The sequence below is a fragment of the Oryzias melastigma genome, linkage group LG9 (assembly GCF_002922805.2).
Source record: "Oryzias melastigma strain HK-1 linkage group LG9, ASM292280v2, whole genome shotgun sequence".
NCBI classification, from domain to species: Eukaryota; Metazoa; Chordata; class Actinopteri; order Beloniformes; family Adrianichthyidae; genus Oryzias; species Oryzias melastigma.
Genome location: NC_050520.1, coordinates 25,918,932 through 25,945,613, shown reverse-complemented (window position 1 = coordinate 25,945,613; position 26,682 = coordinate 25,918,932). Strand labels below are relative to the sequence as shown.

General features: G+C 37.6%; 1 protein-coding gene across 1 annotated transcript in view; it reads right to left on the bottom strand.

Annotated features, from left to right (window-relative positions):
- si:dkeyp-14d3.1 (transmembrane protein 132C) overlaps positions 1 to 26,682 on the bottom strand; it is a 154,227-nt gene that overhangs the window by 57,641 nt on the left and 69,904 nt on the right. The window contains exon 3 of the mRNA XM_024276326.2: positions 23,151 to 23,297. Coding sequence (XP_024132094.1) covers positions 23,151 to 23,297 — 147 coding nt within the window. The remainder of the gene's footprint in view (positions 1 to 23,150; positions 23,298 to 26,682) is intronic.

Genomic DNA, 26,682 nt, shown 5'->3' with positions numbered 1-26,682 from the left:
GGCCCAAAAATGGTACAGTTCAGTCCGGCTTGATGGATCCATTTTATAATGGAAATACTCAAACTATCGAGCTGGACCGTACCACACCACTCAGTAGAAACAAGGCTATAAAGTCAGAGATTGCAAATAAAAAGTCACTTTAGTAAGTTCGAAACCTTGCAAAGTGATGGTTTTAAAAAAATGCGCTTTTATAGTCTTAAATGAATGGTTTCTCATAGTTTCAACTAAATGAAACTCGAGAAGAAATCTAGACGCAACTATACGTTCTCTAAAACCCAGATGAGTTCCACGTCTCGCTCTGAGGGGGTGTCCATTAGCAGTTGAATTTTCCCCGGCTGCAGCCAGAGAGCAGCCACATCAGCGGTTATAGCCCTTATCAAGGCTGATTTCCAAGTAAGAACTCCAATGAACACAGCATGAAGTATGATCTCTCCTCTGAAGGAGCCCAGTCACATTTTTCTGACCCCTGATTAGCCACTCTGAAATCAAAGCAAATTACTCCAAGCCTGAATATAGCGTCGCCATGGACACGCTAAAAAGCTAAAATGACAGTGCAGACAACAATGAGAAGTACGTAATGTCAATTTGAAAAGAAAAAAATACATACGAACTGTTTCCATGGATACTTATTATTCATGTAATGCCTATTATAAGTCTAATTTCACAAAAAGAGATTAAGCGCAGTGGTACAGCGCTCCTCTGAAAGACTATTACGCTCCCTGCAAGTTCGTCTGAGAAAATTGAGTAGATGGATCTGTTAATATTTTCATATGAATATTCGAGTCAAATACAGTTTTTTTTGTAAGAGAGAAAAGTTAAAGGGAAAAGTCGGGCGTCTAAGAGCAGCTGGAGAAAGATAACTGACCTCTGACACATATCCAGCAGACCTTTTCAATTCTGGCTTATCAGAAATACAAAAGAGACAGAGATAAGAGGGAAACTCCATTCCTAACATTTTCAAATAAAAGGACGACATTAGGTTGAATAATAGTGACAAATGTCAGTAAAGTGCGTTCACTTTTGTTGAGTTTTTTTTTTTTTGGACGTAAAGAGCCTCACAGTGATACGCTCTGTAAAACCACCAGAGAATAAAAGAGTCACAGAGACGAGAATGAAAACATAAAAAAAATATTATGATCTAAGAAAATGTACAAAACTGATTTGTGCTGTGATCTGAAAACGTTTGAAATGCTACCCGACTGTGACAACAACATGCGGCTTCCATCAGAGTATTGATTTGGAAATGTATTTCTCTGCAATAGCTGAGAGTGAAACGTGCAAGACAAAAAAACGGACGAATGGCGATGAAATAGTCCAAATCTAAACTTAGCAAAATCAAACATTTCTATTAAGGCTTGAGAAGCATTTTTAGAGTTAAAAAAACAGTGTTTGTCACACATAAAAGCTTTAAGTTCCGGGTTATTTTCTTTCTTTAAGTCTGTTCTTCTGAACTTGAGCGATTAAAACATTCATGTGCAAAGAGCTTGCTCTTTAAAGCTATAGCCACTATACATGTGCTTCTGTACTTCACTCTCAAAATGCAGCAATCCAATAAGTGGCTTCATTTTGATAATGAGCTGCCTCATTCCGTAGCTGTATATGCACAATTCTTACGGTTCCAGTATGTCATAATATTCCTGCATGGAAGACGTAAAGAACAAGGAGTGATCCAACCACTTTAAACCAGCACTTTGATAGGGGAGCTAAATAATATGCATGTCATTATTGTCTTTAATGTCCCCCAATGACAATTTTTTTTCTTTTTTTTTTTTTTTTAAACGTTCCCAGTGGTGGTTTAATTATGATTAGGGAGTTTTTAACCAAAATCCCACAACCTAAATGTCTTAAAAAGCAAATTTTCATGTTGATCTGAAGCCTCTGCTTCCAAAATCTCCTCTAAGTGGGCGTGGCTATTAGCGTTAGGGGCTAAGTAGCTCCGCCCCCGATTCACCCTGTCTGATTATCATATCTCTGTGTCTTGCGGGTGGGAATCTTGACAGCTGCTACATAAAAATGTCAACCACTGGAAACAATTTTCAAGATTGGAGTTTTCTAAAGAAAAATATTAATCACTAAAGCTTTAACCCCAAAACTTGAATGAGGAACCGAAAATGCAACTTATGCAAAAACACCTCCTTGTAATGCAACAAAAGTTGGGCTGTATTTAGCATCAGAAGTGTCTTAATTCTTAGTGGCACAGACTCAGCACTGTGTTGGAAACATTCCTCAGAGATTTTCGGTCTCTGGAGGAAGATTCACACTGTTGCCGCAGATCTGTCTACAGCACATCAATAATGCAAATCCCACGGATGCACCGCGTCCCCGAGGGGCTTTATTGGGCTGAGATTTGGTGACTGTGGAGGTCACTAAGGTACACTGACCTCATTGTTATGTTAGGAAACTGGTTTAAGATAAACGCAACCATGTGAAAAGGTGCATTTTTCAGGGGAAAACTGAGGAAGGTCGACTTCTATCCCATTTTTAACAGGAAAAAATGTCTGGAAATGTACATTTTACTGATGCATTCCAAATATTAAACACAGTTTAAATTCAAACCCGAATTTTGACAGACATGGGACTGTCATTAATTTAATAATTTATTCTCCACCCCCTTTCAAACATACACACAGACAAAAGGAGGCCTGTCATTAATTATAAGATTATAATGAAGGAGACCAAAGACGTATGACTTGAGTGCTTTAAAGCTAGTAAGGGGATCAAACTTCTGATTATCTTAGCAGCACTTATTCTCTAAAAGCTTGAATACAAACTTGCTTTCTCTTTGTCCTTAACTGACCTAAACTCATTCAACCCCTCAGTCATGGAACAAAAAAACACACAAAAAAACTTGGAAAACTCAAACAATTCAAATATTTGAGTTAAAAATAGGAACTTAATTTGGACTTGGAGAAAAGTTTTTCTTTTAAAGTCCCTGATGCATTNAAAAAAAAAAAAAAAAAAAAAAAAAAAACTCAGATTGGCTGGCGTCTTTCTCCGGGAGTTATTTGTTTAAATATTCACTTTTACAGGGTTTGATTGTGGTGCAGGCAAAAGACAATATGTTTCCGGCCTGCCAGGATGGTCAGTTTGTTTAGGAGGTAATGAAGGGAAAGAGGCAGAACGGCGGATGGAAAAGGTCGAGGGGACACAGAGAGGGGAACTCCATCACATTTGCATATTGCTCTTCATTGCCTTGAGGAAAAATGAGCAGAGTTAGAGTATCAGTCTGGGATCCAGCAGCGGCATATCTATTTGCAGACAAAAAAAAAAATCTCATCCTTCAGTTAATGAAATGCGCCATTCAGTAGCGTTTAATCAAAACTAAATTCTTTTCTGCAGCGCATCATCATTAGAGTCTCTCGGCTGAAGTACTGTAGGCTCCGTAGTGCAATGGGTCTCTAATGAATGCAGTTTTCTTCATTGGTGAACTTTCGTATCAGCTCTCAGGTGACTGGCACTCAATATCTGCATTTATCATGGGAAGACGGTTAAAAAATGGAAAATTGCATCAGTTCTCGTAGGTATATTTAATCCCTTTTACATTAGAGCATTCATCTCACTTCTAGGTACTGCTAATGGGCAGGAGTTTTGTTGATGACTCGTCCACACACACCAGGGGGCAGCAGATGCCGTTCCCTGAACATGGGTAGCAAATGTTTGAGAAGCTAAAAAAACTCCCCTCTCCTCTTTGCAAGCTTCACAGGCGGATGTTTTGGTGACATCATCATCAGAGCTAGTGTCTCTAAAGACGACACCTTTCAGCTGTTGGCATCTGAACATAAACCTGGACAGCACACAAGGGTCATTGACCAAAGAGGCCTAGAGGATCAGATCAATGATACCCTATCGTAATCAAGGATTTATCCCCCAAACGCCTGCGGGATACGTGAGGTTAAGCTCCGGCTCTGCGAGATCCACAAATGGGTGTCGCAGAGTGAGTGGCAGAAAGGATCAGCTCTGCATTAGTGTGTGCTTTGCAAGCAGGTCATGGATGAGTAAGGACATCCCAGCCAGATGTTGAATTTGCTGTTCCAGCAGAACAAGATCAGTGCCAGCATCTCTTTAAAAAAAAACACAGTTTGTACTTAACCTCAGCCAACAAGATCAGAGATCTTTTCAAATCTGTTGCAAAAACATGCTGGAAGACAAATAGAACTGTCAGCCATGATCACCAATTATACCTATTTCCATATTGGCAAGGATAGAGTTACATTCACATTGAAATATACAAGTTGTAGTCTTGTCGTTTTAGAAGTGTTAACATAATGTGTAAACAGAACAGCTTTGTTTGGGATAATTACAGTGTTGGTGAGGAAGTAATGGGGAGGCTGCGTGGGCATGATTGCCTTGTACCTCCGTGTTAATGTAGCGACTCAGGGATCGGAGAGGTGAGAAGAAGTGACGGAAGAGTCAACTCCTGCGCACATACTACTTTCTTGAAAGCACATAAGGGATCCATAATTAAGAAACTCACACAGATGAACTTCAAAGCCATTTAATGGCTACTTTTCGCAACTGAAAAGAAATTTCTCATTATGTCGATTCATTTTTCTATGGATAGCTGCTCAGAAAATCTGTGACATCCCTGCATGCAACTGGGTGTTTGTTTAGTATTTCATTCCCTACAGACATCTTAAAGTGTTACTAAAAAAATAAAAAAAATTCAACATATACTGACAAATATACTAACCACTACGATATGCAGGCTGTCAAAAATGGAAGAACCTGTACAGGATACTCATGAGGTCCGGACAAAATTTTAAGACTGTAGATTACTCGGAGAGTTCATAGGGCAAAGAGTTCATGCACATTTTTTTCTACAGGTATGCTCCAGGTGTTGGGTCATAGTGAACACTTAAGCTACGTTCAAACCGTCCTGAACAACACGTTATCAAGCTAACTTTCAGTAAAAAGTCAAAATAAACGCCCATTTTCTGGCTTTCAAAGTTCTCACATTCATGCATTGCTATGCAAGTTTATGCAACAGTTTTCAGGCTCTATTTACAAAACGGATCGACACTGAACCAACTTTGAAAGTTAAAGCAAGTCAAACTGTGATGGTGACGTATGGATGGCACCCCTTTTCAAATTGTGGAAGTGCAAACCATTTAAAAATTGATCATGAAGGATAAATTATTGATTGGGGTTTGTGGCTCAGCTGGAATTTTATGACACCAAGTATATCATTTATCAAGAACAGACCTGTGAAAGAAAAAGCCTGGAGCGAGATTTACATTCAAGAACCCGTCAAATCCCTGGTGTGTATATAGCTTTAGACATCGTGTGAGGGTAAGTCACGCCGAGCTAACGCGCCAACCGTTACGGCTCCAGTACGGAGTCTTTACTCTTACTTTAAAAGTGCGAGAGAAACTGCATCCAATCTGGCCTCTCCGGCGCTCTGAATCAGTATTGTTGGGTTAATATTTTTGCGGGATGCCGGAGCTGAGACGGAGCACTTTTGTGAACTTCGAACTATTAACGTTCTAAACCGGAAATCATGGGACAACACTCAAGGAGACTGCAAGATCTACACTCTCTATCAAATGGATCCATTCCTTTTATGACCTTTCATTGGGCCGGACAACCCAAAAACCCTCAGCACCAACCCCCTATATGGGTGCATTCGACTAAGGCACAAGTTCTTACCATGATCTTAAAAGACCAGCACTGGTGCATATATTACACATGCAGTTTGAGTGGGCTTAGAGCAGCAACATTTTTCATTGATCAGCAGCTAAAGGAGTATGATTACGAAGGGCTTTCTTGGCAGGGGGGGACATTATAAAGCATTTTGTAATGGCTAAAATGCCTGCATGCACCCAGGGGTGCGTGAGTAGAAATGAGACATTGATCCATAATTGGGAGTACTCAGTCATGAAATGTAAAGACTAATTGAAGGAAGAGAGCTTTAATAGCATTCATTTACATATCCAGCACTGTGATTCAGTGCTGCTCACCCACTTACAGCCCGTGACATATGGAGCGTTGATCAAGTGACTGAATAGTTTAAGCAGATCACAGAATGATGCACTACCAACAAGAGCCCGGCCGCATCGGTATTTCTCTCCCTCATAAAGCAGCGGAGGGACTTTTGTGGCTTTTTCCATCAATGCCCCATGCATCAAAGAGTGTGTCATTTCAGAGTAACCTTCACAAACCAAAGGCAGCTTTAGATGCTTCACTGCTACCTTAGGTCGAAAATCCACTCACCGCTCAGCGCACAGGCAGTGGGGAGGACAGTACAGATTCAAAGCTTCTATGGAAATTAAGAGTATAATTAGCAGCAATGCACCGCTGATTAGGTCGTATTCTGTTACAGTGACCACATCACTGGTAAAAACTAAAAAGGATTCTGAAGGTACTTTTTAACCTCTTCAGACCTGGCGTCCACATGCGTAGACATCATATTATGGGTTATATTACCACAGTAGTTAACTGGGGCCCTATGACTATTTGTCTAAAGGGTTAGCTCAAATATTAGCTCAGGTCTGAATAGAATAGAATAGAATAGAATAGAATAGAATAGAATAGAATAGAATTCCTTTACTGTCATTATATAAGAGATTCTGGGTTTTAAGAAGGAAATACAAAAGTAAAGATAATACACTTGAGATGCCCATCAGTCTGTTGCTTTCAGGGACATTTCACGTGTATTATTCTTTTGAAAGAAAATTACCCAGAAGTGAAAAATAATTTTAAAACTGTCGTTGGCCATCATTGGACACTTTAAAGAGTCCAACCCAGGGTATGACCCAGCTCTCCGGGGGTGGGGTCCCGCGTTGGCCCTCGTGGGGGGGATGGGCACTCTTCTGGCTGGGCTGGGGCCTGTATTCTCTGTGTTCCTGTAAGCGATTTTCTGCTCATTCATTTTTTTTTGGCGAAAAAAAAGGACATTTGATGTCATCGCTTTGAGGTGGGTGGGGGGGTTGGGTCACGTGCAACATGCCAAATTTTTGTTTTTTTATTTTCCCTAGGTGTGATATAATTTTGAGGTACTTCTCGTTCATATGGCGGAGGTTACATTTTCGCTCAAAGGCGCAGAAAGAAATCTTAAAACAGTTGTAAATCCTAACAAAAAGTCTTGATTTCAATCAGAAGTAAAGACAGGATCGCAATGCAGTGAAATGTGCATTAAGCAAAAATTCACTTTTGTAGCTCTTTTTTTGTGTAGAGCCTTGAGACAACCTCGGTTGTGAATTGGTGGTTTGTGAATGAACAGATGTAATTAAAACTCAGTTGAGTGATATAAAAACAGAGCAGACATGCAGAAACATTACTTTATGTTACTGCTGCTATTTGACTTATTATCTATTTTATAACCTAAAAAACAGAACAGAGTCCTTTCAAGTCCAATTTAATTAAACTAGTTAAACCTAAATGTTTATTTTCTTTAACTGTTTGACATTATATCTCAAAACTGTAATACGGCTGGCTTTATGAATGTCTGAATGCACTGTAAGGTGTGAGAGAAACAGAAACATTGCACACTTGTGCGTTTGCTTGAAGTCGAAAAGGTGACACGTACAAAGCGTGGCATCTCATCTGGAGGCATGAGCATATCTGTGAGTCCTGCTGTGTTGAGATGCTCAGGGTCTCCCCTTCGATACCCCAGAGGCCTGCTGAGGTGTGAGCCCAGCCTGATTACATGTCAGGGCCGGTAAGTCCTGCTAAACAGGCACAGAGCTGCAGGCACTCTGGTGGCACCCTTCCTTTCCCTGCATGTTATCAGCCAGACAGAGTTCTGCTTTGGAGTTGTTAGGCTAAGGGAGATAACCAAGGACAGCAAAAGATTGGTTGTCAGTGTTGGAACGCACAAATGCAGCAGTGCAGGTGAGAGGATTTGATCCACATCTTTTCTATTTGTCTTCAGCTTTACACAAATAGTTTGTGACTCAAAAGTGGCCCATGGTGGAACCTCAAAACACGTTTTTCCACAGCCCAGAGCCCCTTATTAGTATTTTTTTTATTTTGAACGTTAAAGAAAAAATGTTAGTCCACAGGTAAAGTAAAAGTATGCAAATCTTAGGTTCATGTGAATTAGTTGTAGGTGTAGGAAAAAAATGATTTGGCGATATATTGCGATACTTTATTTGGCGATACTTGTATCGATATAAAACGCTGACATGGTGACTTTTAAGAAATGATATATGCGTCTTTTGTTTTCCACTCAAACCCCCACCTGCTTGTGTTCAGTGTTCAATCAGCCTCATGGTTTTTGTCTTTATGAGACACTTTTTTTAGATTTTATTCAGAATGGGTACCGAATTGAAACTCTGTGATACGCTGCTGCCATATAAATGTGGATTGCAATGCAATTGCAGTGCTTAACGTTGTGATCATTAGATAAAAAAGGATTTTACCATTTTATTACAATGAATTCAAATTCAGGTAGAGTTTTTTTCGGAGTCATAGTCTGATATATCGCGATACATATCATATCATGAGCCAGGTATCGTGATACGCATCGAATCACCAGACTCTTTCCAATACACAACCCTAGTTCAAAGTCACTGAAGAAAATGCGACTGCAGTTGAGGAGCAGAAAAGAAACATCAGATGTTTTGTCAGAAGACCTGCTGACAATTGCATGTTTACGGCTCAGACTATTTCTCCTCCCCAGCTGAGTGCTACCTGCAGCGAGCAAAGCAAGTACAGCTCCACTTCCAGGGGCAAAAAAGATCAGAAATGTTGCACTGAAGGTAATATTGACGCTTTTAGTAAAGTGGCATGCTAAATAAACACCAAGATTTTCTCATTTCCACAAAGAAGAAAGAGCAAAAGCTGTGGTCATCCAAGGGGAGGACATTAAAATGCAGAGGAGCGGCTCTGTCTGTCCACGTTATCTCACACTGCCGTCTGCAGTTTCACTCCCTGTATCTGTTTTTTTGTGTTTGCAAGACACAAAAACAGAAAAGAGGTGATGAGGCTAATACAGCATAAACATTTACTAACAGGTGGACCAAGAACAAAGTCATGATAAAGTAACTTCATTTTGCAAATTAGCAGCCTTCTTGCTACTTAACAAAAAAAATCTGGTTTAATTTTTTATATTTTAAGATATTTCACAACCTAAATGTTTGTGAGTTTTTTTAGGACACATTTTGATTGCAGAATGTATCACTGACCAAAATCAATGTTTCCCAAGTTTGTCGTTTCCACAATATGCCGTATTAATTCAATTGTTTTAAAAGCCGGAGCTTTTGCAACATTTGTGGCAAAGCAAAGTTTTTGTTGCCCAGCAACATAAAGTCAAAATGAGGCTGGAATGACATCAAAATAAGAGAAAAAAATAGGTAAACTCATTTTCCCTTTTGCCTTTAAGGAGTTTACAGTTTTCATCACAATAAATATAAATATAAAAAACATGAAAAAAGTGCTCAATGCTTAATACCAGTGGCTTAGATCTAATCTTCAGTGGGATTAACCAGAAAAACACTCTACTTACCCATAAACATTTACAAATTTCATGAGATCTATGAGAACTTTAAAGACCCTCCACAATCAATGTGTCGTTTTAAGTGTTATTAACCTGATTTTTCAGAATTTTCTCATATTGAGGGACATATAAAGAAAGGTAAGATTAAAATTGTGTTTCTAAGCTTTTCTTTATTCAAATATGATGAATCTGGAGCAAACAAAAAAGCTGGTAGCTGTGACGGGGAAGCTACAACCGTCACAAGCTCCCTGCGGCACTCCACTTGCAAATAACTACTAGACCATGAACATCTTTGATTTCCTTGTCCGAGCTGGCATCGTGGCTCAAAACTGTCTTACTGGATAGCCACAGTATTCCTCATCCTTTTTGTTGCATCGTTAATGTTAGGTTGGGGTTGTGAGATAGCAGGAGAGAGTGTATATTAGGTGTGTCAAACTTAATCGCACGCTGGGGGCAAAATCCAAAACACAACTTATAGGTCGCGGGCAGAACAAGATAAACATTTATTAAAAACTCTAAAACCAATTTTAAGAATGTACATTTTTAACATAAATATGGTTAAGAACAGGCAGGAATATTATTCCAGAATAAATCAACTTAAATCTTAAAAAACTTTCAATATTTTACTCTCCATGAAAATATATTTGAGTCAAAATTACACAAATTACAAATAAACTAAACGTTAAAAGAAAAATGAAAAAAATGATGTAAAATGCTGTGTTCCAAAAATGAAGCCATTGATCATTATAATGATCTCTCAGCCTCCATAATCGAAGTGTTGCTTTAACATGTAACCAGGACAAGATAACATCGTAAATAACAATAATATACAATGATCTGGCGGGGCGGCCCGCTGGGTGGTTGATGGATGGGACAGATTGATGGGAAATGGGGGCAGGCTTACCATTTTTCCACCCACAACAGAGGCAAATTTCCAATGAACTACTATGATTTTTTTTTATGTTTTCTGTACTGATTTCTACATCCAAGATAACATTTTTTATTTTTTTTATTTTAGCTAAAACCGACAAACATTATCTAAAGACCACCGAGGACGCTTTACAATAGATCAGAAGATGATTGGAGTTGGATTTTAATCAGTTTCGCTGACATGTCTGCTATCAAGCACACCTTCTCTGTCTTACTTTACTATAGGAAACCAGCTAAATTCATGCAGTGAGTTTGTTTCATTAGATCCCTACTGATTCACAATGATTAGATTATCTGACTTTGATGTTGTTTGAGTGTAAAAAAGGGAAAACCACTGCAGTTGGTTTCGTTAAAGCCTGTTTTTTCTCTTTCTGTTGTTGTTGTCCTGCAATCGAACACTGAAGCTGCCGGAACAGTCAGATTTAATTGGGGTTAAGGACTGCAACCATGTCACTGTCCTGAGAAGACAGACAAGATGCCACAACTCTGCTTTTGAAGAAAACAGAATAACATTCATTCTGTTGTAACAAATCGGACTGCTCCTTTCCCACCAGCCTTAAGTTACCAAACCTAATAACGCTCCCTCGTTTCTTTCAGACTTGCTTAAAACATTAGCATCAATATGAGGAAGTGACACATCTAGGATGTTGCAAATGAGTATTGATCTAATGAAATTTCTTTTAATAAAAGATGAGCAGAAGAAAGGGAAGCTTAAACTGTTGTGTGTTGGTAAACACAGCCAATGAGGCTCCACAGAGAAGGTTTTTACTGTAAATGGAGCCAACTGGGAATTTGGCTGATTCATTATTAAGAGCGTTAGCAATAAGACTGTCAACTTACCATTCCTGTTTGCCTCTAATGTAATTGGCCCGTTTCATTTGAGCCATGATTTATGCAACATTATGCAAGCTTTAAAGCCCACAGCATGTGGCTCATTTTCAGGACTGCTGAACAAAACTTGATTTGTGGGAAAATCAAGAGGCTAAAAATCACAGATTGTACTTTTACTTTTATCCTCAATGCAGCCATGTCATTTGTGATGTAATGAGACATTTTTCATCGCACACATACGAGTACATGGAAAAGCAAATTTTCTCTAGACCTCAAGATATCAGCCAAAGAATGACACGTCTGTGTGTGATTAATCTTTCTGAAGAGGCTGAAAGGACTTTAAATTCATCTCGAATCCTTTGTTTCATTTCCGTCTTGCAGGAAATGCCAGGAAACTATAAATAATTTTCTTCTTAAAGGTTTTGTGAGAATTGTGAGCTCCCTGTGAAATCCATAGGTTACAACTGCATGATTACTTTTTCTTTTGGGAACCCAAGCATTTAAAGGCCCGCCTCAGTGGCACTGCCATAGATCTTTACGGCTAATTATCCGTTTGATTTAAATATATCAGTTTGAACTCTTGGATGACTTGCGCCAGACATTGTTAAACAAGTCCTAATAGGTCCGAGTGCAGTTATGTGAAAGAGGTTTTAATAGATTGTTCCCAATCCTCAGTTTTAATGGCTTCTTAACGGAGAGATGAGAGGATGGCCAGTTGTCCACGGTTTGGGTGTGTTGTGGATTTAGGGAGATTCATCTTTATCCACACTATGTTAGAGACCCACTCTGATGAAAATTGTCTTTTTGGTGTGTTTAACATGTCCTTGTACCATGATTTCTGATGAGGAGGACATAAGAAAATTAAGATAAAAAGCTCTCTGTTCTGCTCCGTAGATCCATGCACGTCTTTGTTTTTTTCGTCCGAGCTGACACCTGCCTCAAAACTGTATGGATTACTCGCCATTTTAGTTGCATCCGTGATGTTATGTTGGGGTTGTAAGGGGGGTTGGCTCGCCGAAGAGTGTGTAAACAGATGGATGATGGGAAATGGAGGCAGGCTTACACTGTACCATAATCTCCCTCAAAACCAAGATCATTCTAGAGAAACTGTGTTCTGGAGCAGTGCTCCCCAACCTTTTTTAGGCTACAGACCGGTTTAAATCAGACAATATTTTCATGGCCGGTCCAAACGGGGCCGGAGTGAGTATTTTTAAGATTCAGGTTCCTGAAAATCTATTTTCAAAATAAAATACTGCTGCAAGAAATTTCATTAAAAAAAATAAAAAAATATCTACAGATTTTTTTTTTTTTTTTTCCAGATTCGGTAAAACAATGTTGTTGATTTGTCGAAGTTGGAAACATCACATGCAATTTCCCCATAGAATGACATTTAAATCTCAATCCAGACTGTGATTATCCTTCAGGGCAAAAAAGATTGATCATATTTTGTCTAAACATAAATCCTCGTTTATTGAGTATTTGTTTTCAACGCAAAGAAACATTTGCGAAACAGAAGTAACAAATCGATTTGTTACTTTTGTAACAAATCTGACCTAGTTCAGCTTTGCTGTAGAAAAATTCTCAGTTGTCCCTTTTACAAGTTTCCATAAATGATTTGATTGAATCTTCATTTTCCATAAAATGCTTGTGGCTGGTTTGAACTTTGTGATAAAGATTTTCCTTTAGCATCAAAGTGGAGGCTAACAACCGGCTGCTAGCTTCAGCTACGTCTGACTTTTAAGTTGTGAGGGTTTAATCAAGCAAATTGAAATGATGCAACCGTCGCAAACTGGTATTTTTTTACATATAATCTAAAAGTGTCTCCGACTTAATTCCCTGTATGTGTGAAACAATCGAGTCCTTCGCTGCGTTTTAGACAGAGCAGCTTTTGCTGCACAAGAACAATTATCTCAATAATTATGCCGAGGAAGACTCCTGGTTTTGTCTGCAAAAAGCAGCTTTAATCTTCTCTGAAGTTGAAAGATCTTCTTTTGTTTCCTAACTGGCTCTTTTCTCCCCAAAGAAACTTTCCAAATATTTTTTACTGTTTGCTTTTTGTTTGGTTTTTAGCTTTGGGCTACTAGCTTAGCAATCCAGCTAGCCATGTAGCTAGCCATGACTAAGACGGTTGTTGTGAACAGAATCTGTCAATTTTCCAAAATAAAACTTCCTTCAGGATCAGAAAATAACCCAAACGGAAATAATCTAAATTAGCTTATGTCTTTTTTTCTTTCTTCGGCCCAGCTTGTGAGTTGGGGACCGCTGTCATTTTGGAAAAAAAAAATATATATATATCATAATTATAATAAAAAAAAAAAACGAACAAAAAAAACCACTGGAGATGCTTTTACAACAAATCAAAAGATAATTGGAGTGGAACTGTAATGAGCAAACTAGAAGAGGACTCTATTTTAGCATGCTGAGCAAGCTGTTTTATTTTTTTATATATTCTGTAAGGACTCACCTTTACATTCACAAGGTCAACTCCCCAAAATCAAAGTGCATTTCTGCTCACATCCACCATATCCCACCTACAGGTTTTGCTTTTCACTGTAAAACCCCCTCTGATGATTTGTTGACATAAAGATAAATAAAAAATGGGGAACTTGTCTTGTCTGAGGGTGCATAAATAGATTTAACATAAAGCTTCCAACCCAAAAAGACGGCCTTGTCATGTCTCTGTCACCCATGAACTCCACCTCCAACAGTTTGACAGGAATGCTTTATTTATCGGCCTATTTAGCTCAATATCTGTGAGATGACTGCACCTCTCATCGTACAAGATTCTTTATCTCAGGTAATGCGCCCTTACAAGAAAATTGCATTTTCAATTATTTACTGTTTTTAGCTGCTAATTAAGGATACACAGGATAATTAAGTTGGCTTTGATCAAAGCACTAACCATGCAAGCGAAGCCTTTGCTCCTTTATTACTGCTGCAAAACAGATTAACTTGGAAATGTCAATTCAAGAGATTTAGAGCCAAAAATCTACATTTCTTTTTCTAATCTCAGCTGGAGTCTTTTTAGTGAAGATTGCACGCTCTACCTGCTGCTGCATAGCTTTTCTCCATTGTTTTCTAACAGTGCATGCTGGTTTGATTGGCGATTCTTTATTGACTTTTTCATTCACTTTGCACAGATGGCGCACAGTGAGGTTTTAATGTGGCTATAAAGAACAACCCTTATTCTACTAGCACCAGGCTCATGAAGCACTTTCTGCCTGCTGTCAAAATTGCAAGTCACCACCGCATGCCCGAAACACCACCTGTACAGGACATTTTGACCACGCACCACGGACATGTCAGGCAACAGAGGGTGTCTTATACGATGTGTTGAACAAATATGATGTGCTCAGCTTTTCCACTGACAACAGCTGGGACTACCTCCGGCTCCCCATGCAAACCTAAACGGCATCAAAGTTGCAGAATGTGACGATGAACGGCTTTCAAAAGTGTTCACCCGTCCCTCAATCGTCTGCTGCGGTTTCAATTTATAAATAAAAAAGATTTATAAAAAATGATTCAAATTCTTTTGATGAGTGAAGCAATGTGCATCAATGTCACCTGTCATCCTTTGCAACTTGCTTTTTGATGAAACCATTCCATGACATTGTCACGGATGGATAAAAAAACAGCTCATTATTGTGTGTTCAACAAATTTCTTTCATTTACCTAAAAGGAAGTGACACTTCCTTTGCTGTGATGCTTCCATCAGCACACCTATTTCAGTCAAAAGCTCGACCTGTCTTCACACTATAGCACTTCGTGATGAAAACCTGTCACCACACTATTGCTTTCATTATGCAAGATGCTGCCCGCCAGGAAAAGTGGTTGCATTGCAAGAGGGAAATTTTTATCTCTGCGGGAAAAAAGAACAAATTCATAAGCAGTCAAAAGCTGAAAAAGTGTGTGCTGGATGATGAATGTCTTCAAAATTCATACAGTTTTTTTGGTGAATACTTGAAAATTCTTATGTTCAGCTGTGAAGCAGATGGTGACAAACAGTTGACAGCTGAGTGTAAGCAATCAATTTCACAGCGAGCCGTGTGCGGCTGAAGCCTCAGCTGTGAACGAGCAGAAAGGTGTGGCTCAGCTGGCAGGGATGAGCAGCTCAAAGTGACTAGCTGAACCAGCAAAGAATACACCTGATCTATCAATATCGCTGGGCTCTCATGCACTTGGCGGGGCTGGGCAGCAGCCATGGCGCTCACACAAACAGGGAACAGTTTCAAACACGTTTTCCCAAGACAATAAATGTTAGATTTATGGTTTAGGGGCAAGGGGTCTGCAACCTTCAACACTCCAAGAGCCCATCAGGCCTGTTTTCCACTGGCCAAAACCCAGTAGGACAACCCAGTAGGAGCCCCAAAACATGATTTCACCCTTTAGAAAAATACACAACTACTTTGTATTAATGTTACAATATGACATATATGAACAAACTTTAGTTTTTTTGCATGAACAAACACATAAATATGAAGAGAAAATAGCATATTTGTGCAAATGTAACATTACAAGATGAGTTCCTTTTAAAATAAGACTCTCAGTTCCACATTGGATCATCCCACTGAACAATATGTACTTAAACGAACATTTTTAAACAATGGAATACAAAAGTACTTTTTTATTGTTATGATTTAAGTCTACTTTAAGCTGTCATCGTTTTTTCCTACTTACTGCTGTTAAACCTGAAAATCAACATTTCTTCACTAGTTTAGTGTATGAAGTATTTGCAAAAACAGCATTTCCCCTCCAAACGGTGAAACAATGTTGTGCGTCATAAGATAAACTTGTTCTCATTTAAAGAACACGTGCTCAGCTGCTTAGCCCGATGGGAACTTCAGAATAAAAGCAGTGCAACTTCCGTTTTGACATCATGTGTTGTGTTTTGATCTTAGAATGTTGTGTTGTGACCCTTCAGGGCCACCGTAAGAGAGTACTCACTGAAGATTACATTTTATTATCATAATTTGGACAGTATTTAAAATGTGTCTGGAAGAAGACCCAAGGTCTCTTGGTTTAGTGTGATGTAAGCAGATGACATATATATATATATATATATTATTAAGATAGGAGTACTTCAGCTAGAAATTCACAAATTGAACCTACAATAAATCAATGCCAACTAAGTAACTAATATTTTCTAATTGTCATTATTTTATTTTTCCATCTAGTGTCAGGATAAAATGTAAGAAGAGCCACCTGTGCTCCTGACCCTAAGGTTGCACACAAGTTTGAAGTATTATAATAAAAAGGTGCTTATTAGTGTCAGAGCTCTCTCTCCCGCTGTGGTCGTTGGCTAGAACCATCTCCAGAGTACTGATTGCACTTCATCTCCCAGCAGCCCCAGCTCACAGTTTTCAAGACAATATATACGTGTTTTATCTGCAATAATTTAAAGAAATAGAGTATTGAGTTGATACAAATATTAAACAGGTTTTGCTTTGAGTCAAATTTTGCATAGTTATCCTGTGGACTCTCACTTAGTTACAACTGAGATCTACTCTTGGAAACTGCAACAACTTTTCTTCTTTTTTTAATATTGTTTGTTCTACTTTTGGTGGTTTTGTTGGGATCTGTAGTCATTTTTAGCTAATTTATTTCAAACGTTTCCAAAAAAACAAAAAAAAAAAACTCACTAATGAATGCATCAGATTAATAAAATCCTTCACAGCATGTGGGTGACATCATGTGACTTAAGTGACCTAGTGTGATTTAAAACTGTGAAACGAAGGAGAATTGATGTTCAGGCAGCTTGGACAGCTAAATAGTCCTGAAAACAGATGTGTTTTGTGAATGAGCACTAGGGGGAAGTCCAGATAGTGAAAAGCAGATGTGTGATGGCGTAAGTCGTAAGGTCAGAGAAGAGATTGTAAACAGAAGAAGGATTAAAGAAATCCCATACCCCTGAATGATTATTCTTCAAGAGTATGCAACACAGTTTTCCACTCAAAACAGATGAATCCAAGTCTGTTTGAACAAAATAAAATTTGTTTCTACTAATCTTTGGAAAATATTAGACTAAATCAAAAATAACAGCATAGGATTAGGGAAATTGCAAAAAAACATAGCAGGTTTGCAAATCCAATCATAGATTTTGTCATTTTGAAATAGCAGTTCTTCTTCTATTATTGTTTCTATGTTTTATAAACCAGCATATTGCACTTTTGTAATAAAATGTTTAAAGTCTTAATTCTTACACTTTGTGATCTGTCATTAGACTCAGATTGGGAATAATTAGACATGAGCCTTCTGTAAGACTTTACTGTTTTTAATATAAAACAAATGGCTTTTACCTCTGTGGGCTCTGTCCAAGCTTATTTATAAGGTTGATGTACCAGATTCCTTTTTTTCTGTGGCAAAAAAAAACCACCCAAATAAATATAAACCTGTATTTCTTAAAATGAAACTTTCAAGTTACCTCAACAGTAATCTAAATTGAACAAAAGCTCTGAATGTTCTGGTTACTGCATCTTAATCCTGAAAACTTAATAAGGGAAATTCTTTAAAAATGTTAGAACCTCTTCTATTGTGGGATTCTTGGCTGTCCTCTACAACTGGAGTCGGGTTGAAGAGGCCAAACTCCCAGATCTATTATTCAGTCACCTAAAAAAAAAAGATTCCTCGAATAAAAAGCTTTTTCTCAGAAAGATTTAGGACCAACGTCAACATCTCTGTGTATTTTCGAGTTCCTCTGGATGCTTGGAGGGCTGTATTGGACGGCGGGTAAATAACAAAACAAAAGAACATCAGTGTTGTATAGATATCAAAGGATTTATTTCATCTGTGGAAAAATAAAACTGTAAGAACTGTGTTGGAGTGCTTTGAATAAACAGAAAAGCACCTTACACCCCACTGTTAAAAACAACATTCACACTTGTTTGACCTATGCTTTCACACACTTCAGCATCCTTCTATCCTCCAAAATGCTTGGAAAGAAGAAAGGACGCTGACTGACAGCTCCAGAGATGAGACACCTATGTCTAATCTCCTTCTAAAGGAGCTTCATTGAAATAACCGGGAGCAGGGAGGGGACAGAGTCCAAAGAAGAAAGTGGGGCATTGTGTATTGTATAGCCATCATGGGACTGCTTTGGTCTTCTTTGTGAAGTGACATTGACAGCTGTGGGGATTAAGGAACAGTCTGATATACATGGCCCAAACAGCACAGATTAGACTAAATATGTGCACTTCTGTTGTCTGCGTCTCCACTTTTCAAATCAATAAAAAAATCATTTTACTACAGTAATGAGTTATGGAGTGAAGAGTGCGTGTTGTGAGGGAAAGGTGCGATCACCAGACTGAGGAGACGGGCCAGCTCCTGCATTTCAAACGAACAAGAACTCCAGAGGGAAGAAGGAGGCCTCAGAACAATGTTTCTGCTCACCGCTGCAGTTTTCTGGTATCACACTGCTCACAAGGCAAAGACTCATCAAGAAGCCAGGCAAGAAAATGACATTTTTGTGTTTTAAATACACAAAATGTAGGAAGTTCATTCATTTTAAAAATAGACGATTCATAGGTTTGAAGAAAATAAAAATGTTTTCCTAAAACAACTGCTTTGAAAAAAAAAGACTGGAAACAGATTTCCTGTTTTTAAATTACTTTTCAAAATAAATTAGCAAATTAAAATGAATAAATAAGTAACATTCATAAAGTGATATTTTTGTGTTTCAGATTAACAAAATGTCCTATGAATCTTATAAATCCAACCTATCCTGTTGGTTATCTCTCTGTAATTGTGCTGTGTACAGTAAATTCTTTTTGTCCTTAAACTGAAGACAACAAAAAAGTATTAAAAACACAGTAGTTTTGAATATTTTTTTGTTGTTCTTTTTTTTTTAGCTCTAAAGGAAGTTTTATTTTTGAAAACTGTCGGATTCTGTCTGCCACATCCACGTACAAACATCACCTTTCACATCAAGACTAACAAAGCTAATAAAAAAACAAACGTCTTCAGAAAAAGCCATTGAGGAAATTGAGTTTTTTACTTTAAAGTAAGAGAAATCTGCTAATTACACACAAAACCAGGAGTTTTTGCTGGAAATATGGATTTATCGCAACAGTGTTTGTTCCCATGTATCAAACTTATTTTGCATAACATGTGGCGACTGACTCTAACATTATACAGTGATATTAAAGTAGCAAACATAGTTGATACATGTTTAATATTATATTTGGAAAGAAGAGCAGTTTTATGACAGTTGTGCTGTTTTATTTTGCATTTTAAATGTCAGATGCAGCTAAAGTTAGCATCCATGTTGACAAAATAATAATGACTATTTGAAAATCGACATCCCATTTTCACATGGTCCTTAAAATAAACTTTAGCAAAGAAAATACTCCTGAAGAGAAATACACAATGAATCAAGATTTATTCAAAAACAAAATGTTATTGTTTTTGAACTGAAAGATAATCTGAACCTGAACTGAGATCTCAGTGACACTATAGCAAACTATGAATTCAAAAAGATGTAATGTTGCCTGAATTGCATTTAATGAATCATAAACTACTTCTACTAATCGATTGAATTGTGAATCGGAGATTCCTGAGCGCAACTGTGTCTGCAGCCCAGCGCTCACTCAGGGGAGGGGTCAAATGCGGAAAACGTATACTTTGACTAACAACTTTGTTTCATTGAATCTTCATCATCTGTAAAATATCTGCAGTTTCAACCTTTTTCGCAGCATTTATTTTAACGATGGAGGACATATACACTGTATAAAAACATTTAAGATTAAAACTGCATTTCTTAGTATTTTTTTATTTAGATCGGGATGACGCATTTGAAAAAACTCTCTTTTGGTGGGCCAGAGTGTCCCTGCTCCGCTCCCACTCTGATACATCCATTTGCAGATGACTAGATCCATGCATGTTTTAATTTTCCTTGTCTGAGCTGGCATCTGGCTCAAAGCTGTATGGCTGGATAGCTAGAATATTTCTCACCATTTTTGTTACGGAGCTAATGTTTCTTTGGGGTTGTGGGGGCTGTAAGCTATAAAGGGATGATGGGATATCAGCAGAGGCTTACTTCTGTGCCAACAGTTCCACCACAAGTTGGCGAACTTCTGATGAACTCCTGGAGCGCTGCACAAACTTTTTCTCGAAAATGTCAGATTTTTTTTTTTTTTTGATGAATAAAAACAACATAAAATTTGAAATTTAAGTCTTAAAAACATGCCAACTTTAGAGCGGTTTGGGAAAATATTTTCAGATTTTAAACTGCTCTGTAGCCTAAAAAAGGTTGGAGACCTCTGCTGTAGACTCATTGAAAAAAAAACATTAAGCAGCAAATTTTGCATTCCTGTCTATGCTTTCCATCAACCATAACTAAAAACCTATTAATATGATTAAGCTGTCAAACCATATCGAACAAAAGAAGAGAAGGTCCAGCTCTTCTTGTAAACCTGGAAGCTATACAAGTTTGTGTTCTGAAGTGAATGATTGTAACGCAGTTTCACAAAACAATTATCTTTGTAACTTTCTGAGTAAATTATGTTTTTTACTGCATGGTCACGGTTGTCAGAAAGCACCAGAACTGTCTAAAGTTTCTGTGCCGCCACAGTCACACTGGAATTATTTTTTGTAATGACCCAGTAACAGCAGTAGGTCTAAAAAAAACATCTCCTAGATCAAAGAATTCAAATTACATACTGTATGCTTTGCAGTCGTTCTTAAATAAGCTCCTTCTCAGCTTTGGATATAAAGTTGCAGTTGTAATGTCAAGTGTCTTATTTTCTTAAGGGAATGCTTTGGACTTTGCTAAGTGGAACGAAAGCTAAAGAGCAATAAGTAAGCTTTCCCCAGCCACAAATCTGCTGCTAATCCATAAAATTACACCTGTCACTAGAAAGTTAGATTTATTAAGACTACTTCCTGATCCGAGGAGGAAAAAAAACCATTAAAACACACAAAGGCTTTCAATCAACACTTAATTAACGCAGCAACCTTTTCGTGGTACTGGCAATCACTTCCCTATCTGCCAGATTAGTTTAAGGACGTGAATGCAGATTGGGAATGGCCAAAACAAGTGTGAAGCATATAAATATGTAAATCAAAACGAGGAACCGAGAAAAGTCAACTTTTTTGCTGTCCACAGAAGTCAAGTCTTTTTTATCGCTTCAACTGAAGGCGGCGGTCTTAAGTAACCATTAAAGTCCAACTCTGATCATCATTTGATTCATTTTAAAAGTGTTCCCATTTGACTTTTAATTAAATTATGTCATTTTTAGCCAAAATTTAAAAACTTTTATCATTTTTTAGGACATATGAGGTCCTAAGGGATACATACCCCTCAGAGCTGTGGGTGGGATTGTTAGCATTGAGCAAGTCTGCCCCCATTTCCGATTATCTGTTTGTTTATATTCTCTCCTGTTAGCTTACAGCTCCAAGCTAACACTACCACTGCATTATTGGTACTTACAAGTTTTTTCCAACTTTTTTTGTCGGCTCATGATTCATAGCAATTTGAATAAAGAAATGCTTACAAATGAAAATTAAAGTTTGATTTTCTTATATGTTCATTCTCCATTATTTATTTTTTTTTACCTTTATTTAACAAGGGAAGTCCTATTGAGAATAAAAATTGCTTTTTCAAAGGAGCCCTGGGGGTGAAGAGGGAGTCATTCAAACACATATTCACAACAAAAAACAATGACACTCATAAAAGTATTTGAAACATTCACAAACTGTGCTTCTCATTTCCACTTTTTTAGCATAATTTAACCTGACCTATAGGAACCAGAATATTCAGACTCAAAGTCCTTTTGGAGATTGTTCCAAGTTGTTGGTGCAGAAAACTAAAAAGTCACTTTCCCAGCTTCTGTCCGAACGCTTGGTAATTTCAGCAGCAAAGATTCAAAGATATTCCTAAAGAATATTGTCCATTTTCTCTTGGTTTGATATAATGACAGAGATATGAAGGAAGCAAATCCAAAACACCTTTATACAGTATATTAAAATGTACCAGCAAAATGCTGCAATAATATGTTAAAAACACAATTTTCATTGGAGTAGGTCTTTTAACACAGTCGATTACTGGTCTGTTGTGCATTGAACACCAATGTGAAACATTGGTGAACAGACTTTGTAAACTTTAAAGGCAGGCAAAATATCACAACTTTAGGACCTATAATATCATTTTACTGCAGATGTTAACTTAGGTAACATTCGCTCTACCATCTAATACAAATGATTGAGGAATACTAGCAATTTTCATGCATTCATTGGTTTGCTTTCAAATACCATACTTGCAGGAACCAAAAAGTGGTGTGGACCAAACAATCAATCAGTTCCAACAACTGCCCACTTAGCAGTAAACAAGCTTGATCAAGAAAGACAAAAATGCCTCTAGTACCTCTAATACTGTCTAAAATAACTTTAAAACCCCACTCTGATCCTCTTTTGTAAAAGTGTTTCCACTGATCTTTTTATTATGGTTATACCATTTTTAGCCAAAATCAAAAATCTTGTGTTTTTTTTTTTTTCCGAGGACATAGTTTCTGCAGAGCGGCAGTAAATTCACCTCTGAGTTGTGGGTGGGACCGTTGGCGCGGAGCAACCCTTTCCCTTCACCGTTGAGGAGCTCTGATCTCTTCTTGGAGTTCACACTTAATCAGGTTTGCGTTAAGGATTATTTATCTTTGCAAATCGCTCGGCGATAAAATGTAGTTTACTTTCTTTGGTTTTCTTTTGCTCCTTTATTTATGGAAAACCAGGTGGAGTTTGCACACAAATGAAATGAACCACAACAGAATCCAGTTCAAGTGGCCCATGGCACTGTTCTTAAGTGGAGCTTGGTTCACCTTTTTGATCTTCATCTGTGGTCGGGTGAGTTTTCACTCTTGAAAATGTGAATGTGTGCATAAAACAACAAAAATGGTATCTGATTATTTATCTGATTTATAGTTTGACTAATTCTTCAGAAATAGCGTGAAGTCACTTAAAAACTGACCTTTGTCGCTCATAAGTGGACTCCTTCCTGTGGCAGTGGAGCGTCACCACTCGATGTCCTTCACTCCTCACATCCTGGCTAACTATCCACTGGGTGGGGTTGCTGGGACGAGCTCCAAGAAACGTCACTCCTTCTTTCAACTTCACTCTGAGAAGAAAAAAAAAAAAAAAAATTTTTTATAAATGTGTTTGCCTAAAAGAGTCTCACTTAAGCCAGCAATTCCTTAGATGTGTCTGATCCACATGAAGCCTCTTCATCCAGAGAGAGAATGACTCTTCTCTTTCTCTTTTTTCTGTCTTTCTGTCAATATACCATTAACAAGAGGGTCCAGTACACATCTCACCTTCAAAGCATGTCTCAGCTGAGATGTTGGTATTTGATCAGATTACTTTAATATCTGAAAAGACAAGTGGTTTTGATGCAAAATGTACCAGAAATAAAGAAAGAAAAAATAAGTTGTTTGAAAAACGGACCGACAGATTTATCTGTGGGGGGAAAAGTATTATATTTCACATTTTTGGTCACACTGTCCATATATCCGTTGAAGATTTACTAAATATACTACTAAATATAGCATAAAATATAAACTGACATTGTGCAATTAAACAAAAAAGGCAAAGATGAATTCATCTGAGGGTGACGCTGAAGTACCGACACTAAAGAGCAAATGAAATTCTAACAGAAGGCCCCATACTTCTACTTGTCTAAATCCGTACCTGGTTGGCAGACGAGACCAAAGACAGGACTTTCCTTTCATCTTGAATCTGTTTCTGCCCTTTTAAGATGGTATTGCTTATCTGTCCTTCAGTGACTATATCTGCCCTCCCCCATCAAGCTTTCCTTCTTTGATGTCACATCTTGTCATGTTGTGCTGCTGGTTACATGTAGGAAGTGAAAATGGATTTAAAGAGAAAACAGCAAACCTAAGAGTCAATTTAAATGTCTGCATGTCCTAGAAAATAACAATACTTCTTTGAGCAGCAAGGGGCCTAAGGGGCATATATAAAAATATACATACATATTTAAATGTTTCCAAACGTGGATGTGATAAGACCCGAGCTGATCTCCCTAAAAATGTGTCTCAGTTCTATACCGTAACTGTGTTGTTGTTACCTTGTGCTTGGTCTGTATTCAGACTGTCTTTCACCTGGAGATTTCGGTTTTGAACTAAAGCTTATAAAAAAAAGCCCCTCATTCATTGGTCAGGAATTACGAGGGCGGGGCAAAGCAATGAGAGAAAGAATAATGGAAATCCTAAACTTTGCAATCCTTGTCGGGATTAATTTCCTGCAGTATAGAATTTTACACCTCTTCGTGTTCTTGTAAGGCTCTTGAAAAACACTAAACAATATGTAATTAAAGCCTACACTGTCTGCACAGAGGAGGATTTACTCTTTGACCAAATTTAAGTTCTGCTCTTGGAGCCAGAAGGGAAGGAAAAAGTGAAAAGCAAGGAGAATCCAACTGGGAGAGAGGATACAACTGTAGCTGAAAAAGCTCATCTACAGTCCTCCACAGCTCCCAGCGGGAGAAGCAGGGTCTTGTTTCTGGTTTTGTTACACTTCAGTGATCGAGATGTCTATCAAGGGCTTCCAGTGAGGTTTCAGAATGTTTTAAATAGAGCCGAGTCTCAAAAGGGAGCCAGTCATTACTCCACAGTCCATATCCTGCCCACAGAGCAGTTGTCGCAGTACGCTTGAAACATCCTCTATTGACTTAATGGTCAATTTGGCTGTGTAACCAGCAAGCATGGGACTCTCTAACAGGTTACAAGTGACATTTCAAATATCGCTGAAAAGTTTGCCAAACAAAGTAAATGTGTACTCCTCTGTGTTAGAAAGAGAGCAAAATTAAAGGAGGAAGCAATCACATGGGAGAGCAGAGGATGAAGAAAATGCCATCTATCACTCAGAAATGTGCCTATTATAATAAATCCTGAGGGGATAAGAATGAAAGCCAGAACCACATTTCCTGGTAATCTGACAGTTTATGTGACATTCCATACAAAACCTCATGGTTTAGCTGAAGTGGGTGTGATTTAAGTGTAGGTGAAAATGTGAAAATTTGGAGCCAATCCATACATGTCAATGGATTAGAGTGAGCGTTGGTCTACTACTATGACTGGATTAGAAGTTAAAAGATGGAAGTCATTTAAGACTGATTTTTTAGACCTAATTATTAAATCTCAATCTGCTTTTGAGTATAAAACCTAATGCAATTTTAATGTCCAAGTTCAAACTGTTAATCTAAACTTGAATGTTTGTGTTAAACATATATGGCAAATCTTAATGTTAAACATAAACCTAATCTGTGAAGCTTTACAGTACATTTAAATGTTAGATCTCAATCATAAAAAATATTTTGAGTTTAAATCCATCCAAATCATTTACATGAATGTATTTGTAAATTTAAACATTCTATGGATTTTTGAAAGTTTTTATTTTTAGACATTGTAGATACAAGTATAAAACTTAAATGTGAAATGCAATTCTAAATTTTAAAAGTACAAATTACAGCACAATGTATGATATATAGTCAGATATTTTCACACTAAACGCGATTCGCATGTCAAATTTGCTGCTAAACGGTTGTCTAAAAAATGTGTTTGTAAGCTTGACGGCCCACACACGTGTGGGAGGAGCTACCACCAAATATTTTTAGCTTCACCGCTACATGAAGCAATGTCTGTGTATATGTCATTTACAATGAGATCAGATTTTTTCAGGGGTGGAGCTGGAATACTTTACATTACAAATGAAAGGGTCAAAAATATGTAATTCGAACATATTGCTATTATTTCATTTAAAATATTACTTTTTTATCATTGCAATGCCTAAAGAAGCTTATATTGATGATGTCTTAATCTTGTCAATAACTTAACACTGACTCAAAAATCCAGAAGACTACAAGACGAAACAACAAGCCACTGGCGGTAATGTGGGTTATAACAATGTAGCCATAAGGGCACCCAAGTCTGGGTCTTCCTTGTGCCGGTCCCCAGCCCAGACAAAATACAGGGTTGTGTCATGATGGGTATTCAGTGTAAAAAATCCCTGAAAAACAACTCATTCTCATTTGACTCTGGAAACTCATGTTACCCTGTATGCATGTGTTTTTGAGCCCTAAAAATATATGAATGAAAAAAGAAGAAAGTTTTCTATATGCATTAAACATGTGATTTATTGCAAAAAATAAAGTATATTTTAAGAATAACTTTGGAATTAACTGACGTTGCATTTTGATTGAAACATAGCATGGTGTTGAATTGAGAGGACGAAGAGATGATAAATCTGAATTACCTCCAAATATAAAAACAACACTTAGAAAATCTTTACATAATATGCACCATTGAAATTGAAATAGGTGAGGTGGTTGGTCAGATGTAAAAAATAAAAACACAGATTTCCAAAGTCTCAAAAGTTGAATTACTTTGTCATGATGTACAATTACACCTTGTTTTTTTCTCTCCAATACATAAGCTATGCAATCACCTAATATGTAAAAGTAATATACTTCATACCATAATATGTAT